A 17813-nucleotide genomic window follows, 5' to 3' on the forward strand; every position below is an offset into this window, starting at 1 on the left:
CCATCGGGGTTTGGCGCAGACCATCGGACTTTGGCGTGACCATCGGACTTTGGAGTTCCGTCGCACTTTGGAGTCCTACACACACAAGGTCCGATGGTCACGCCAAAGTCCGATGGCTCGTTTCCTATGAGACGCGCTGCGCTAAAGTGCGATGGTCTGACACGCCAAAGTCCGATGGTGCCGAGAAACAATCAACGTTTATGACGTCACAATATTCCGACGTCAATCCTTGACGCCTTTGTCCTGCATTCAAAAGCCATCAGTTCAGTATTCGTCCTCGCATACAATTTTACCGATTTTGCTTATTGCTTGCACCCACCAGAGATATTAGGGCTAGTCCTCGCACACCACTCGACTGATTAGGGTTAGTCCTTGCTTCGCACCAACCCGAGAAATTTAGGGTTTGTCCTCGCACACTAGTCGAGTGATTAGGGTTAATCTCGCACCCACCCAAGATATCTAGGTTATAGTTGTTACACACTTTTCGAGCGATTAGGGTTAGTTTCGCACCTATCCGAGAGATTAGGGTTAGTTTTCGCATAATGATATTAATTTATACTTATTCAAGACCTTGGCATGGCGCGGCATTGCAGTTTGGCGCTGTAGTACTATGACGCCACAGACGTCAATCGTTTTTCCCGTTTTTCCGCACCATCGGACTTTGGCGTGTCAAACCATCGGGGTTTGGCGCAGACCATCGGACTTTGGCGTGACCATCGGACTTTGGAGTTCCGTCGCACTTTGGAGTCCTACACACACACACACACACACACACACACACACACACACATATATATATATATATATATATATATATATATATATATATATATATATATACAAGACTTGATCCAAAAGTATGTTGCAACTGTATAAAATCTTTAATGACAAAATCTTTGATAAAATTTTATTAACAGACCTATTTTTGTTTTCATATGAGGCAGAATTTATTAACAATCTTATACATGAGACAAAGAAAACACTTGCTGTGGCCTTCAACTCGACATTTAAATATATCGGCGATGTACATATATTATCAATTAACAATAGTTATATCAATTCATATGTCGACACGATATATCGCAGTGAGTTTGAAGTGAAACATACCACAGAGTCTGACACATCAGTCTGTTTCATATTTGGATATTTTACTAGAAAAAGACGTTAAAGGTATCCTAACAACAAAGATTTATGATAAACGGGATAACTTCGACTTTTCAATTGTCAACTTCCCTTACTTATGCAGCAATGTACCCTTATCACCTGCATAAGGGGTTTATATCTCTCAGTTGATTCGATACATAAGAGCATGCTCTACGTACGAAGAATTTCTTAAACGAGGTAAGTTACTGACAGAAGTTGATGAAACAAGAATATCAACAGTCTTGTTTAAAGTCATCATTTCGTAAGCTCTATGGTCGATACAATGACCTTGTCAGCAAATACAATCTCCCATTAAGTCAAATGCTGACTGACGTTTTTCATGCTAATAGTTAGGCCATTATTTACACTGAATTTTCTATGGATTTTTCCTTTTTTTTTTCCCAATGGTGATATGGAACGCATAGCGGAGCACACGGCGACTTAATCCTCCATGACACCTGATCCCACCTCCGATGTTTTAGAGGTCCTTGGCTCCTGATTTGTATTGTTTGAATGGACTTTAAGCTTGAATACTGTTTATAATCATCACCAATATGTAGATATAAAAATGAATATTTTATTACAATTACGATTATATTTAAGTGTCGTCTAAAACGGTCCTTCTCGAAATACCTTCCAGTTTTTGTAATCAGTTTATTAATCAAACGCAATCACTCAATGACAAATGCTTAGACAGAACTTTTGATTCAAATATTTCATTCAACGAGGTCTCTTTACTGTTTTTAGTTATTAATGTGACATGATAAATTTAACACTCACATAATTATAAAAACCGATTCCTCTTTCACTGAATAATGAAAGTTCTCTTGTAAGAACACAATAACTTCACTTTATATCTTAAATATATATTAGACTTACCTGCAAGATCGGTTATAGTACTGAGTTGACTATATTTTTGTCAATTTTTTATTCTTATCTACACGCATTTTGAATATATGAATACCTAGTTCAAAATTAGATGTTAGGAAATTGCATTAGATATAAATTCTGATCATATTTAACACTTTGAGTCACTTTTGGATTCAATTATCCAGTTACAAATCAACATTGAAACATTTCACATGTAGCCCTGAAATGATGCATTAGAACAGACTATCAAAAGAAAAGACATTTATTGTCCCCCGCTTTCACTGAGAGTGGGAGATATTAATTTGGGTCTGTTTGCCTGTCCGTCCATGTCTGTCTGACATTCTGTCTGTGTGTAGCGCTTTCGTGTCCGGAAGATTTCTAAAAAAGTCTTTGAGGTTTTACAATGAAAATTTATATCACAACTCCCTGTGCACAAAAGAAGGCCACTATTGATTTTGAGATCAAAAGGTTCAAAGTCAAGATCAGGCTTTCATACATCGCAAAGTAACATTTTCCATAGCGCTTTTACAATAAAATCTTATCACTTCTTCTGGCATAAAGAACACTCGTATTTTTTTATTTTGAGTTCAAATGTCAAGGTCATCCATACATTTACTCATTCTGTTTGTGAGTAACACTAATTTTCGGACTTGCCTTTGAGATTTTGCAATGAAATTTTGTATCAAACCTCCGTATATCGCTTAAAAAAACCATATTGATATTGAGATCAAAAGTCAAAATTAAACTCAGAAATTTATATCTTGAATAAAATGGTTTTCTGGTGATAATTTGACAACTCGAGTTCTCTTTGAGGTTTTGCAATGAAATTTTACACGTTTAGTCAGTATCACTTAAAAGGATTCCTTTGATTCCTTGATTTTGAAGTCAAAAGGTCAAATACCAATGTCAGAAATCTATACATTGTATACATAGTTTTCAGGCGATAACTATACTTCTCTGTGAGCTTTTGCAATGACACTTAAGGTTATGAATTTCTTTAACCAAAAAAGACCCTATTGAATTTAAGACCAAAAGCTGAAAAGTCAGGTTTGACTTTTTTCTCCATCTGCATATATTTTGATTTCTTCTTTTTTCCTTAAGCGGAGGCACAGTTTCTCTGTATCACCTTGTACTCTACATTATTGGTTTTTAACAAAGTTTGAATTTCCATTTAATATGGATTAGTCAGAAACAAATCCACATTAATAACTCATTGGATATAACAAGTAAAACATATATATCTTATTTTTTGTAAAATAATCAATTTCGTTTTTTTAACCTGTCTTTCTATATTACTCATTTAGAAGTACAAATCAGAATCATACAAACTTTTTTTTCACCTTTATTTATATTCAAGAGAAACATACCAAATTTAACACCCAATAATTTGCAGATTTTTTTTTCAATAGTGAATATCATTTAAACTATTTAACATAAATAGTATTATATTTATTGGCATGAATACATGTTGCAAAATATGATCAAGATTAAAGTGATTAATCTAAAATTACAATTTAAGTGCAAAAAGGTCAAGTTAATTGTAATGTTGCTTATTAAGATGCACACTGACCCCCAAGTTTCTTAGCGATTTTGAGTCATGCTATATGAGCGGTTATCTATCCTTGATATAATTCATATCACGAGTGACATGCCTTAAAGTCTACCTGGTATGGGTGAGCAGAAAGCTGAGTGGAGCAGTAAATGAAGTAACCATCGATATTTTGGACTGCATTAGCGATTTTGCTTACTTATTTCAGGAATTATCGTAAATGCTAAGGTTGCAACGACAGGAGACGACAAGGATTCTAATTCAACTTCCTCCAATCATCGAAATAGAACTAGAAATGACAAGTCAAAAGTTAAGACCTATTTTGGAGAAGTAACAATATCCGGGGATCGTTCTGTTATAAATGTTTCGCCTAGTCGTTGGAAGGTGAATGAACACATTTACAAATGGCAACCGGCACAGACCATAACTGTTCACAAGACCAAGCTCGTTACAGATGGGACAGGGAAAATGATCGCCATCATGTTTCCTCATAAAATCACCTTGTTGATTGTCCGACATATGAGGACAAAAAGACAATTAGAGATGGGGCAGATCAACTTCCTCGGTTTTTACATAGTGGATGATAGGGGATTTTCTTGGTATACACATGGTTTATTAGGTAAACATATCGTATGATTTCTTTTCTTTTGTTGAAATGAATTAACAATGAACATAGTTGTGCATTATTTTTTTTAAGTATGCAAATTGAAAAAAAAGAATGTAGATACCAATTATATTGATCGTTATTAAATTTAATAATTTATTTATTTATTTCATCATTTTATTTTTTTTTTATTTATTCATTTATTTATTTATCTATCTATTTATTGTAAGGAAATCAAAGACACTTTAAAAGTTTTATTACAAATTAGTGTTTGTCTACATTGATAAACATATATCAAAATGTTATTATAATCTGACGTTTAATTAGCCGGACTCATTGCTCAAAGAGAAAGGTCTGACACAAGTTAATTATAGCAATGTTTTTTTTTTTTTTTTTTTTTTTTTTTTTTTTTAGGGCAATTCATTTACAGACGAATATCGTTAGAAAAGAAGAAAAAATCAAAGAATGGAAAAACAAGAGGAAAATTGAAAGTAGAAGGAAACATAAAACGCATGCGCCGAGTAACAGCTTTACTTGGTAAAAGAGTAAATTTAGCAACAAACTCTTATGTATCCTGTTGGATGGTGCAGAAAAATGGCCGACGTTTGATTGACGGTGTATATACTGATTATCTTGTCCGGAATTCAACAACGTCACAAAAAAGAAAACGTAAACGAAGCAAATCTCAGACCTAATTGTCCTGATACTTTTACTTTTACATAAATGATCAAAGTGTCTTCATAAGTGAAAGTCATGTTAGTTACATGATAAGGAATGACAGAGAACAAGGGAACAAGGAGGGTTATGGTCCAAACTTGGCCAATAACATACATGTACTTCATCTGTTTTGCTTATACAGCCAATATTAAGGCTGTGATGACTCAGTTTTAATTAAGAAAATGCATTCACGCGTACAATGAAATTCCTGTTTATATGGTTATGAGAAAAAGAATAAGTTTTTGAATTCTTACAACCAATAAGGTCTCTATTTGATTTAAGAGGCTAGGACAACGTGTTTAAACCGCCAGTATTTAGTTCATTTTTGTGGTGGTCGTGTACATTATTGTAAATACATCACTTATTTGATATTTTATTGATTACGCTATATACAATAATTGACTTTTGTGTCTATTGTATAATAATGATTGATGAAGAACCACTTCGGGGGATCTCTGAATGACTTCCCCATGAATTAAATACTTTGTTTGTAAAAAAAAGTCATCCTTCGAATATCTCAAACATGATGAAAAATTGTTCATTAACCCTGCGACAGCTTGAAACGAAGGCATTTCAATTCCTGATGGTGGTGACAAAATATAGCGCTAAAATGCCTTACATTTTTTAACAACAAACTATTACATTATCCTTTCCTTTAATAATTCATGCGCACTTAACACTTTTAATGTAGAAGTGCAAAATATGATATTTTATTATTATTACCTTTCAGTTTTAATCGAAGAATATTTGGTTTTGTATTTTCTTTCAGCTTGTGCTAAAAATATTGTATTTATAAGATCTGCAAGCGATAAAATGTCCTTTGCAATTTTTTTTTAAAAAAAAGTAAGTGCACTAAATGTGATTCCATTAAGCATGTAAAGATCCCAAATTTCACCTTTCTGAAATTCTTCATGCATAATATTGTTGATGCGTCATACTATGTACCTGCGAATATGCGTTAGACAAATTTGAAATGATTCATCATTTAATGCATGTATTTTTCGTTAATCTTATTTTTGTACACATTTAACATGCAAAATTGACTAATTTTTCAATACGGTTTAAGTTCATCGTACTCTTTCTTGAAATATCCCCTAACCGTGTAATTTATTGTTATGAAATTTTTTTTCTTGTCATTTTTTGTTGATGTAGTTCTTCATTTTCAAGTTAACGAGTTACCGCCATGATGACGATTAAACAAAACCACTTGTGTACATTATTTTCTTTTCGCCTTTGATTCAGTAAAGTTTGGAATTAAAGCTTTGTTAAGAACACAGAGATTGTGTTTTTCTTATTGCTTATCATCTCAAGCCAAGGAATTTTCCTTTGATATTTTCAATAGTTTTGTGTTACTTAATGACTGTAAAAATGAAATACATATATCTTATGGAAATAATGGTGGAAAGGTATTGATGAGAATCGTAATTTGGCAAAAGAGGACTACTTTATCAAACTCTTTAAACCAAAGCTTAATCGAAAATGATACATTATTATATAACATATTGTAACATTTTATGCATATTATGTGTTCAAGTTAATGCAATAATTGTACATTATCTAATACGGCAACTTTACGCTACCTTGATCTATTATGACGTCACAATGAACTTTTGCTTTTGGACGTTACCAGGTAACCTACCTGACATTTGTATAACTGCCTGAAGAGCCTAACATGGCGAAAGCGCTTGCAGAAAATATTTTGTGATTTTTTGGATTTTTATTTTTAATACACCCAGCAAAACTGTACCGGTTCTTCATTTTGTTTTTGAAATTATATATATATATATATATATATATATATATATATATATATATATATATATATATATATATATATATATATATATATATATACTCAACTGTGGTCTATACACACTCGGTAGTGTCGTTAATGCAAAAACAATAACAGGTATCCACTTTTTGTTTATTTAATATGGTAAAAGTAGGTCTGTAAATTTGATGGCCCTTAAACTAAAGCCCTTAAGCAGTATTTTTAAGATATACGCTTAATAAAACTCTTATGTGCACTCTCTCACTTTCATCAGATGCAATGAAATGGTGAACAATAAAAAGAAGTAACATTTTTATTGGATATGGTGTCTATATTTTGTATCACAGAAATGTTAAAGCACTATATACACAGTTTAATTTGTCTACCTCAAGAGGTAAAATAAATAAACAAAAAACAAACGTACTTAATACAACACAACTCTTCATACAGGAAAAATTCAGACAATATAACTGTGATCTACAAACAACATAACTTTTGTCATCTACATACAAGTTGTCTTACAGATTAAAAAAAATAAGTTCATACATACACATTACAACAGCCTTGATATACTAATGACAGGGCTTATACGCAAAACTCCATTAATACATTAATTTGTTGACAAATATAGAACAGCATGATATTATACATGTAGTGGCCTGTCAAGCAAGGAAAAGTGAATCGTAAAACAAATATGTCACCAAGACTCAGAATAGTAATATCTCCTTCGCTGCTGCAAAGGGTCAAGGAAAGAGATATTCTCTGCAAAATTTATTCTCAATAAAAACAATGTAATGTGACAACGAAGAAGCAGTGAATAGAATTCTTTAAATAAAATTTATAGAAAGTGTAATGACTAGATATAATTGCATTCTAATATTGAATGTATGTCAAACTCCCCAAAAGGTCATTCAACATGTTAAGAATATTGTACTCTGATTTCCGAGAACATCCAATCAATAAATTAAGTATTTGAAATTGATTGATCAAACATTGTCACTACAATTCTAATTTATTATCATTTATTCTAATTATGTCGTGTTCGTGCCTAGATGGAATAAATCTGATAAACGGCTAACAACAAGCTATATTTAAATTGATTCCTTAGAGAGAACGTTTTAATAAAAAATTTAAAATTACATAACAAGAAAAGCAATGAATAATTTAGCAATTATAACAGAAAAAAATATGCAGAAACATTACATTTACATATAATGAAATGATGTTTTACAAATTATTCATAAAACAATTATGGATTTCTCAAATGTCAAAAATTCCTTACCACAGAATGCTCTCATTTGCACTGAAGTTTTTTCCAGAATCGGGCTCTGGCAAAGCAAAGGCCATGCAAACCGTGAGGTCAGAGAACCACTACTCTAATATCTGTTTCGGTATTCAGAAGTAGAAAACGAGACAGAAATTTTCAAATCAAAAACCTCATTAAATCCAGAGGTAGGAAACTGTGAAATCACAGCAAAATGGTATCAAATGGGGGTTTGATATCGTTCGCATGGTGAAGTCGGTCATTCAGCCAGCTTTGGGTCCAAGTTTATTCTTTTTTGCATATGGACACTGTTTAACTATTAATATCTGAAAAAGAGGGAAAATTCCAGGTAACAGCACATTTACTAAAGATACTTCATATTTGATATCTACGTGTGAAAGAAAAGTGCTGTTAATGCAGAAAATATGTTACAGAGCAAGAACTTTCAATAATAAAAGTACCTCGTCCATGTATCCAATATATTTCTGCTCACTATTAAAGGGTGATCCTCCCACCATCAAGTTGCAATTCGTGCTGATAATTTTACCTATAGAATGTAGGACGAAGATGTAAATGAAATAGGAATACAATGTGAAAAACGAAGTTTACTCAAAGGAGACATAACAGAACTTAAAAAGATATTGGAAACATACCATTCAATCCATTAGAATTGTATAGAACTTCGTTGTTGACGATTATTGTTAAAACTTTGTCCTGTAGGTACATGCGTACTCTGTACCAGTCATAAGGATCCTGCAAGGAGAAAATATCCATTGGTTATTAGTCAAGAAACACGTGCACCTGTCATTTTTATCAGAGGCTTTTTTTTTTACAATCTTTCTTTTTACTTAGCAATTTAAAAATCAAAATTAAGGAAATTTTAGAAATATGTTCATTTGAAGTATTCTCTCACTCACTCGTCTTGGCTTCCTGTAGATGTTCAATGATTTTGATTCAGTCTTGAAGATGAATTCCATAGTTCCGTTATGTGGGAAGAAATTGATTTCAATGGACGGAGGCAGTACCTGCTCCATTGCTGCATATGATTTACAACCATTCGAAAACAGCGTGACTTTCTTTGCATTTTGCACAACAGGCTTAAAGTTAAAGCTGATGTAAATGTTCCTTTCTAGACTATTTCCTTTGAAAGATTGCAGTTCAAAAGGGGTATATACAAACAACATGGCCTTGTTTACGGCTCCTTTGATGGCCTTAAATCGCCGACTGTGTATCTTTCTGGTTCCGGTGATATGTTTTCCGTCTTCATCTTTCAATTCTTTGTCAAGTGTCATATTTAGCAAGGTAACACATCGTTCATTATCTGTTCAATATAAATATTGATGACTATTAATCATTTCAATTTTTCGTGAAAAAATATAACACAGTAAGTAAAGAAAATTTACGACTAACCATGTAGGTTAGTTCAAAAGCATATTTGAAACTTTTGATTTAAAAAATGAGATTTTTGTCAATTTATGGTTCAGTTGCTGACCGCACTTGTCAAAGACCACAACACTACGCATATATTAACTCGACTTTTCTTTCAAAAACGAACATACTGATATTTCACAATGATTTACAATCTTCAGAAATATGATAATATCTTCTTAATGTCATATCTAAAGTTTGTTTTGACCTTATCGTTTGATTTGTTGGCTGTTGGTTAATAGGTTATGAGGGCGCATTCTTTGACATCTATAAATATATATCCAAAGATTATGAAAATTTTTCCACATTCAAATTTCTACTTCTTTATCACATTTCTGATAGATAAGTGTTCTCCTAAAGAAGATGATTAAAACAATAAAAAAAACATAATCGTAGTTTAGAGCAACAAAAAATGTTTTCGCTTTTATTTGTTTCCTACTTTTTGGCAAATTTATGTAAATGTGAACTATTTCAACATGACACTTACATCTCGGATAATATTTAACTGGTTTATCAACTGGCAGGATTTCTCTTCCTGGCTTGTTAGCATCCCAGACACACTTACACTCCTTGTCGTCCCAGACCATGGTATGAGATTGACAAACTTCATCAACCCACTGGCCATTAATCAAACGTTTGAACATATTCCTATGCTTCTCGTGTTTCATAACACCAGATTTGCAACATGAGCAGTTTTCTACAGCTTCCATTAGTGGCCAGTCACAGCGACACCTGTCTTCACGGAATTCAAGGCCAGCAGGACATTGAATGTAGTAACCTGACCAGGGACCGGATAAATAGTGATATACATTCCTGTTCTTGGGATTAGCTCGAATATTTGCTGAACATGCTGTAAAAGAAAAAAGTTATTCAGTGCTTACAAGGGTAACTAAAGATGTACAGTATGTAAAAGTGCAATATGTGTTAAAGAGTAAGATAAATAAGGTTTAAAATCAAGGTACAATAAGGGAGAAAATAAATAGAGTAGACCATTTTACTCACGTGTGAAAGTAGTTGTTGGTGGACCTTTATCCAATGGTCTGAGAGGTGGAAGTGTTGTTGTAACAAGTGGAGTTGTAGTTATGCCACCAAATGGTGTTGTTGTTTCAAAATTATCGAAACCGTCATAGAACGGATCCGGTGTTTTGCCATCTAAGACAAGGGACATTGTGGTTGTCGTAAATGTTTCCAAAAGCGTGTTTTCGGACATCGAAGGATTCATTCTTTTGGATTTATTTGAAAGTTTTCCTTTTGTAGGCTTCTTTTGCTTTTTGAATGTTTTCGTCGCTTTCACAGTTGGCTTCACTTCATTAATAGTTGGACTTGTCTGATCAAACCTATTTACATTGGTATCTTTTGAAGATGTTATAGTATTGGTGACAGAAAAGTCCCCAGCGCCTGTTATGTCTCTATACCCTCCTTTGCGCTTGTTTACTAGGTCGGTTCCAGTTGTTTGGCCAGTTGGAGAAGCTCCACTAATTCCAGTGTAGATGTTGTTTCCAATGTTGTTGGTTAAGGACTGGACTGATTCATCTGGTGTTAATACTCCTTCTATCTTTGATAAAGAGGGTGCTGATTCTACTAACCACATGCAAAGCTGACAGAAAATTATTCCCCAAAGTGATGAAGACATTTTTTTTCCTGTAAGAAATGATATTATATGAAATTTTAGGCTTGTACCCTCAAATCTAAATCTATAAAACTGCAGACTCTGATGTATGATATTTAGATGAAGAAACATATTTTGTTCCAACAAACGTTGTGGTAAATCCAGTGAGAAATTTGCATTTGCTACAAAATATTTCCTCTTAATAATATCAAATTCAAAGTCAAATTCAATTGCTGTTACTTTGAAATGCCAAGCGGAATACATTTAACTTAATTTTTATGCAAAAAAGAACAAATATCAAAATAACATTGCTCTAAAACAGAAAATCTTACCCTCTTGTTTTAAAGTCCAGCTATAGAAAAAAAGATGCAATATTTAAGTTGAAGATTCAATAGAATTTCCCCTGGTTTTACCAACCTAGTAAATAAGTTAGGTATTTATTAATCAAGAGGCCGGTCGCTGAGGCTCTTTATATGTGTCTGCTTTGACAGCTAACGGTCATATCGCACGCTTGACTTCATTCAAAATCTATTGATGCATGACACTCTCAATTTTAGCACAGATTTGCGTTGTTTACCTGTCTATGTGCTATATTTATTTTTTGTCTTAGGGGTCGCGAATTTTCCTATTTTTGCATTTTAAATACTACTATATTTTTTATATTGACGTATCATGGACAATTTAGGGATGATGTCATGGAGGTTTAGTTATAGCTATTTATTATGTTGGGTGTGACAAATCACGATTTAATTATGAAGACAGTGACTGCATGTTTAAATGGTCCTTACACAAAATCATGCATTCCTGTATATCAAAACATTCTTATTTAGTGCGTTTTGTGGGATAATATTTTTCAACTTTTAAAATAATCAGACCTAATTTGTTGATGAGGAGAGCACAGTCTTTATGATTTAACAATCTTTTCATATAGTAGGTAAAAGTTAATGACAAATGTTATATTTAAGTACGAAGAATTCTGATTAGTAATTAATGCTTATTTTTGGTCACAAATATAATTTTAAAAATATTATTGAGGCAATTTTAATTACTAGTTAATTCTAGAATACACTTAGATTCCTAGATCCCTCAGGTATAAGAAATTCTACTTGTCAATATTTATCGTAGTCAGCACAATTGTAGACGCAAACATCAAAGTATTTCTATTCTTTTCATTTAGGTTTTGAAGGATGCAATTTGAATAAAATTGTCATCTTATATACAGTAAATTTTATCCAAAAGGTTACACAATTTTCTTATCATTCAACATATTCATTTCACAACAGATGTAAAAATCTTTTTAAGACAAGCCTGTAATTTACCTAATGATATATCTTTTTCTGATTCTTTTTTTTTTCAATTGTATATCAATCGTGGGAAAAAAACACATTGATTTTAAAATGCTCGTATATTTTTTTTTCACCATTATAATTGTTATGCTCATCAATTTCTTCTTTTTGTACTTGGTTTAACTTGTTTCTTTGGAAGGCATGTAACAAATTTAGCTTATACAATACTGGAGAAGAACAGATAATAGGAATTCTAAGGAATGGTGAAAATCATTTAAAAAGCATTTTCAAAACAATTCAATGACGTTAAAACATACAAATGGGTAAGGTCACAATCAATCAGTAAATCTTTGACGTTTGAACATCCGTAACGTCACAATTATACAATCATCTCTGTTCAGTTTCAATCAACTTCTTGTCCATCATTCATCGAAAAATCTCGACGTAATTTTCATTGAAAGAAATCAAGGAATGTGAATATATTAACTCAAACTAATCACGTACACACATTTTATTGATATCACAGTTTTCCTCATCAATCTCGATTTATTGCTTTTTTTCTTCAGCTATGAAAACATTGTTATTTTAAAACCTGAGAAAAAGAGTTGTAAAAACAAGTTTTCCAGAGAAAAAATCATTTAGAAAAATAATTCGGCATTGAATGCCTTCTAGTGTAGAATTTGCATGCTTCTGATTGCAAGTGCGTTGTCTTAATAGAAGTTTAATTATTAGTGTTCCATTACACACACACACACACACACACACAGAGAGAGAGAGAGAGAGAGAGAGAGAGAGAGAGAGAGAGAGAGAGAGAGAGAGAGAGAGAAAGGAGAATTAAATTCAACTAGCTTTCTAATCTTAATATAAAAATAGAGAAAACATATTCTTGAACGTAAACCTGATACTGAATATTTTTTACATAATATACAAAACAAAGAAAGCAAGATTTAATGTTTTATTTTTTCATACATCTATTCTATACCTATGAAAGTTATTCGTTATTCGCCTAAGTATTAGCATTGTAATATATCACAACGTTCATTCGACGTATCAAAATTAGCCAGAATTGTTAAATTTTGTCATACTATAAAACCTATTGCATTTCGAATTCAGATTACATTTATGTCACATCATGTTAGATTTATTTTTGTAAAATTTGAATGAGTAGCCTCACCATTATGTTAATATTACCAATATAAGAAAAAGTTACGGGTCTAAAAATATCCAGCCGACGATACACGCATGAAGATGTAACCGGCAGAGCAATCACGATCTGCAGACAAGCCTTATTGTCAGAAAATTTTATTATCACGTGTCTTTTATGTCCAATATGGCAGATTTGTGGTTTTCGTTAATTATTAGCTTATCGCTATTAAATGATAATACACATGAATAATTAAATAGGCCATATACTTTAGGGTCATCCATTTCAGCTGTTTTGTTTATTAAATTATACAGTTTTGCCTTTTGAATTTAAAATTATTGTCTTAATTGTCAATCATGAAAATAATTTACAGGGCCATGATTGTTCTGTTTCTCTGAAACAATGATGAATGTTTCCGAAGTCAATGTACATCTTTGATTATAAATGAGTTCTTAAACAAATGATATTCAGATAACTAAATAATTACTGACTAATTTCTTTAAAAGAAATAATTATCCAGTGGTCTTTGCTCTTTGTTTTTAAGCTTAGTTTTAGCGGTTAAGTTATATGCAGTCAACAAGAAACTGTTATTTTTCAAATGTCCTTTAAAATTTTTAAAACACAATATTACTAGTACTGGTTTATTTAGGGCTTAGTGAAAAATATTCACCACAAAATGCCAGGAATCTGCAAATATATTTGAAGTGAAAGAGTCACGCACCTGGCACTTTCATAAATCATTGGAAGACTTTAAATCATGAAACAATAAACTGCATGCGCAGCGTGAGTATCACAAGAAAAATGAAACCAATGAAAATTAAATTAGAGAATATCCATTCAAAATTTACAAACATATACTGTGAAATCATCAAAATTCGTGGGAATAATTTTCGTGGATTGCTAAATGTTTAAGGTTCGAGGGAACGTAATTTCGTGTATTGACTCATATCTACAGCAGGAAAAATGAATTTGAAATATATTAATTCGCGGAGGATGTAAATTCCTGGATGAAGGGTACCCACGAATTCCACGAATATTGAGTCACCACGAAATCTAATAAGTATGTTAATTTGAGTTCAGCTGATATCAAGGATCATAATTTTTTTTATACAAATACTTTCCTTTTGGTATGCTTTCTATATGTATACATGTAGCTTATCATATTTCCCCTCGTGGGATGGGACAATTCAGTTTTTGTATGGTTCTTCATGTGTCTGTGTAGGCAAAAACTACTGAACCCTTACTCACTAGGTAGCTAAACTTTGATAGCATTGCCTATGAAAGAACGGTATGTAAAGAATATCGCAAGGTCAAGGTCACTCTTGATTAGATAATAAATAAGTGTTCTGGCCATACCTCCTGAACACGTAATTAGAATGAATTCAATCTTGTGTATCTTTTTGCTGATGACCGATAGAAGTGCAATGACATTCATATATAATCGATGGGCAAATGGACATATTTTACAAAAAATCTGAGAGGCAGATATGAAATATAATTCCTTACACATTGATTCATTACACATTTAAACATTGCTATAAATGGACATATCATCTTGCAATAAAGGTCATGGATATAACTGGGGAAGACGGAGACAGCCGTTTAGTTAGAAAACAACATTTAGATGCATTTCTATCGTCAATGTCCCCTATTTATGTAGAAATAATATTTTATGTAGTAATGTTCCACTATCACCTGCATATGGTGTTGATGTCTCCCAACTGATTAGGTATTAGGTATTCAACTCCCAACTGATTAGGTATTAGGTATTCAAGAACGTTCTCAGTACGTTATCAAACAGAGGTAGTATACTGAAAACTAAGTTAATATTACAGGTCTTAAAAATCTCGTTTCAAGTCATAATTTCGCCAAATCTATAGTCTTTTTGATACCATTGTCTGCAAATGCACCCTGTCGTTGAGTCGCATGTTTCACACGTATATTTAGACAATTAGTTTTATAATTATTTCACTACGGCTAACTCTGTTTACATGATCAATACAGAGTCCTACGGCGGGTTTGACCGGTCGACAGGGGATGTTTACTCCTCGTAGACACCTGACCCCACTTCTGGCGTCTCCAATGGTCCGTGTTTTTGCCCTATTCATGTTTTGTATTGTTATTAGGATTTTTGAGACTAAACACAGTTCGTTATTTTCATCTTTTCTAATGTCAATAGCCTCCTCGGTTTCAAAATTAATCGTACTCATGCTCTTGAGTACTGAATAAACAAATAAGACCTTAGATAAGAAGGTGAAGATAACGAACAGTGACTGATCTCTAAAAAGACTACGAACAATACAAATCTGTGAACAGGCATAAACACGGATCCCCAGAAGTTCCAGAGATATAGTCAGGTGCCTAGGAAAAGTAAGCATCCCCTGACCGGTCACATCCGCCGTAAGTCATATGTATTGGTCAGGTGGACGGAGTATATGTAGTCAACTTTAGCATAAAAGCAAAGGTATAGCTGTTGGTATGAAATATGCCAGTCAAAATGCAGTCAAAAAGTCAAAGTGCTAGGATATATTTGCTAACAAGGTCATTATAACTGACTTTAAACGAGGTTGTTGAAATCCCTTTAACATCAACTTGTCTGTCAGTAGCCTGTCACGGTTTAAAAATGATTGTACTCAGAGCATGCTCCTTAGTATCGAATAGGTCTAGAGACATAATCGACATATGCAAGTAGCAGCGGAATATTACTTCATAAATAAGGTACGTTGACGATTAAAAAGCTAGTCATCTCATTCGTCATACAATTTAGTTGCTAGTTTGCTCTTATCGTCTATAGTCAGTAAAACATCTAAACACGAAACAGATATGACAAAGTTACATGCATTTTTTCATCAAATAATTTTATAATAAATTCTAATCATCAAAAATGCTGGAATATAGTACAATCAGTAGGCATGTATTTGAACAGAGAAGTGTCGATACAGCGACATATTAACTCAGCAAATAGATATATAGTTTAAATTTTCACACATTTGATAAGTTTGTCATTTTATTTATCTTATTCATTCATTTTATATGGAATTCATATTTAGGGTCTTAAATATTAGAATATATTAAATAAATATTATTTTCACATAAACTAAAATCTTGTTTTGTAAGCTTTCTATCTATTAAAAATGAGTGAAACATCAGTTAAAGCTGTTCTTTCTTTCTTATTTAATGAAGAAAAATTTGTTTTTCTATCATTTCATGTCCGTATATGACCTTTTCGTCATATGTAAAAAAGGAAAAAATAAATATAGTAACTAATATTCTCTTTTTTTTAAATTACAGAAAATTTGGGTTAGCTTATATTAGTGTTATCTAAAAAAACTGTTAATTTCTTTCCACACAAAAAGAAAAACAATTTTTTTTAATACAGAAAAAAGTTGTCACATGATTGGTTGCAGTATTTTTTTTCCCTCCATAAAGATAAGCAAAAATGTGGTTACCTTTACTTATATAAGACAGTCGAATTTTATCTAACTAAAGCATCAATAAGAGATATTATTTTCATCAGACTAAACTTCAAAAAGTTTTAGATACAATAAATTTGAAAATAAAAAATAAAAGTACATATAATCATATAATGGAAAATATTGTTTCTTTCTCGAAAATCATTAAAACGCAATAAAAAAAAACAATCCTACAAATTAATTAATCATTAACAAAGAAGGAAAAAAAGAGACAGTTTTTAGAAGTCATATGTTAATATTTGGTTTCTTACACAATAGAGATTGTTTGTATAAAGCGTATAACTTGGGAAAACTTTTCATTTTGAAATGTTGAAGACCTTGCACTTTACATGTACCAACTTTGGATAATACTTCTTAGATACACATGTATGCCTACCCACCCAACCCCACCCCGAATTGGAAAACAAATCTAACAAAAAAAGTACCGGGAAATCTATCAAAGATTTTATCGCATCGGTAAATATCGATATTTCTCTGGTTAAAAATGAACCCTTTTTTATTACACCAAAGTCCAATGTCATTATTGTATATTGTTGCAATAGTTAATCAATTAACAATAGCTACTTCCATTTATATGTCGTCTCGATGTATTTCAGTGAATTTGAAATAAAAGACAAAACAGAGTCAGGCAATTCTTATCATATTTGGATGTTGTATTGACTAAAGACGATAAGGGCCAACTAGCAACTAAATTGTATGACAAACGAGATGATTTTATGTAGTAATATTCCACTTTCACCTGCATATGGTGTTTACATCTCCCAACTTATTCGATACTCGAAAGCATGCTTCGAGTATGATCACTTTTTACATCAAGGCAGGCTACTGACAGATAAGATGATTTTAGAGGTATTCCAACAACCTTGTTTTAAGTCGGCAATTCCTAAATTCCGTCGTTATAATGACCTTGTTAGTAAATATATCCCAGTACTGGGTTGTATTTTGGCTGACGTGT

The 17813-nt window shown here is 32.3% G+C and overlaps 2 protein-coding genes across 2 annotated transcripts in view; one reads left to right on the forward strand and one right to left on the reverse strand.

Moving 5' to 3' along the window:
- The window catches only part of LOC133187568 (inter-alpha-trypsin inhibitor heavy chain H3-like), a 39192-nt gene extending 33031 nt beyond the window's left edge, over window positions 1-6161 (forward strand). Inside the window, exons 11-12 of the mRNA XM_061322980.1 lie at window positions 3771-4181; window positions 4581-6161. Coding sequence (XP_061178964.1) covers window positions 3771-4181; window positions 4581-4861 — 692 coding nt within the window. The 3' untranslated portion in view covers window positions 4862-6161. The remainder of the gene's footprint in view (window positions 1-3770; window positions 4182-4580) is intronic.
- A 792-nt stretch (window positions 6162-6953) lies between these two features.
- On the reverse strand, window positions 6954-11362 carry LOC133187907 (uncharacterized). Its single transcript, XM_061323305.1, has 7 exons — window positions 11288-11362; window positions 10349-10987; window positions 9834-10196; window positions 8836-9239; window positions 8572-8671; window positions 8380-8465; window positions 6954-8244 (listed from the first exon to the last, which is right to left on the reverse strand). The coding sequence occupies exons 2-7, from the start codon at window positions 10977-10979 to the stop codon at window positions 8182-8184; spliced, it is 1647 nt and encodes a 548-aa protein (XP_061179289.1). The 5' UTR covers window positions 10980-10987; window positions 11288-11362; the 3' UTR covers window positions 6954-8181.
- Between the last annotated feature and the right edge of the window lie 6451 nt (window positions 11363-17813).

This window comes from Saccostrea echinata, unplaced genomic scaffold (genome assembly GCF_033153115.1).
Source record: "Saccostrea echinata isolate AGI-Se365-2 ecotype Australia unplaced genomic scaffold, CSIRO_AGI_Sech_v1 ptg000015l, whole genome shotgun sequence".
NCBI classification, from domain to species: Eukaryota; Metazoa; Mollusca; class Bivalvia; order Ostreida; family Ostreidae; genus Saccostrea; species Saccostrea echinata.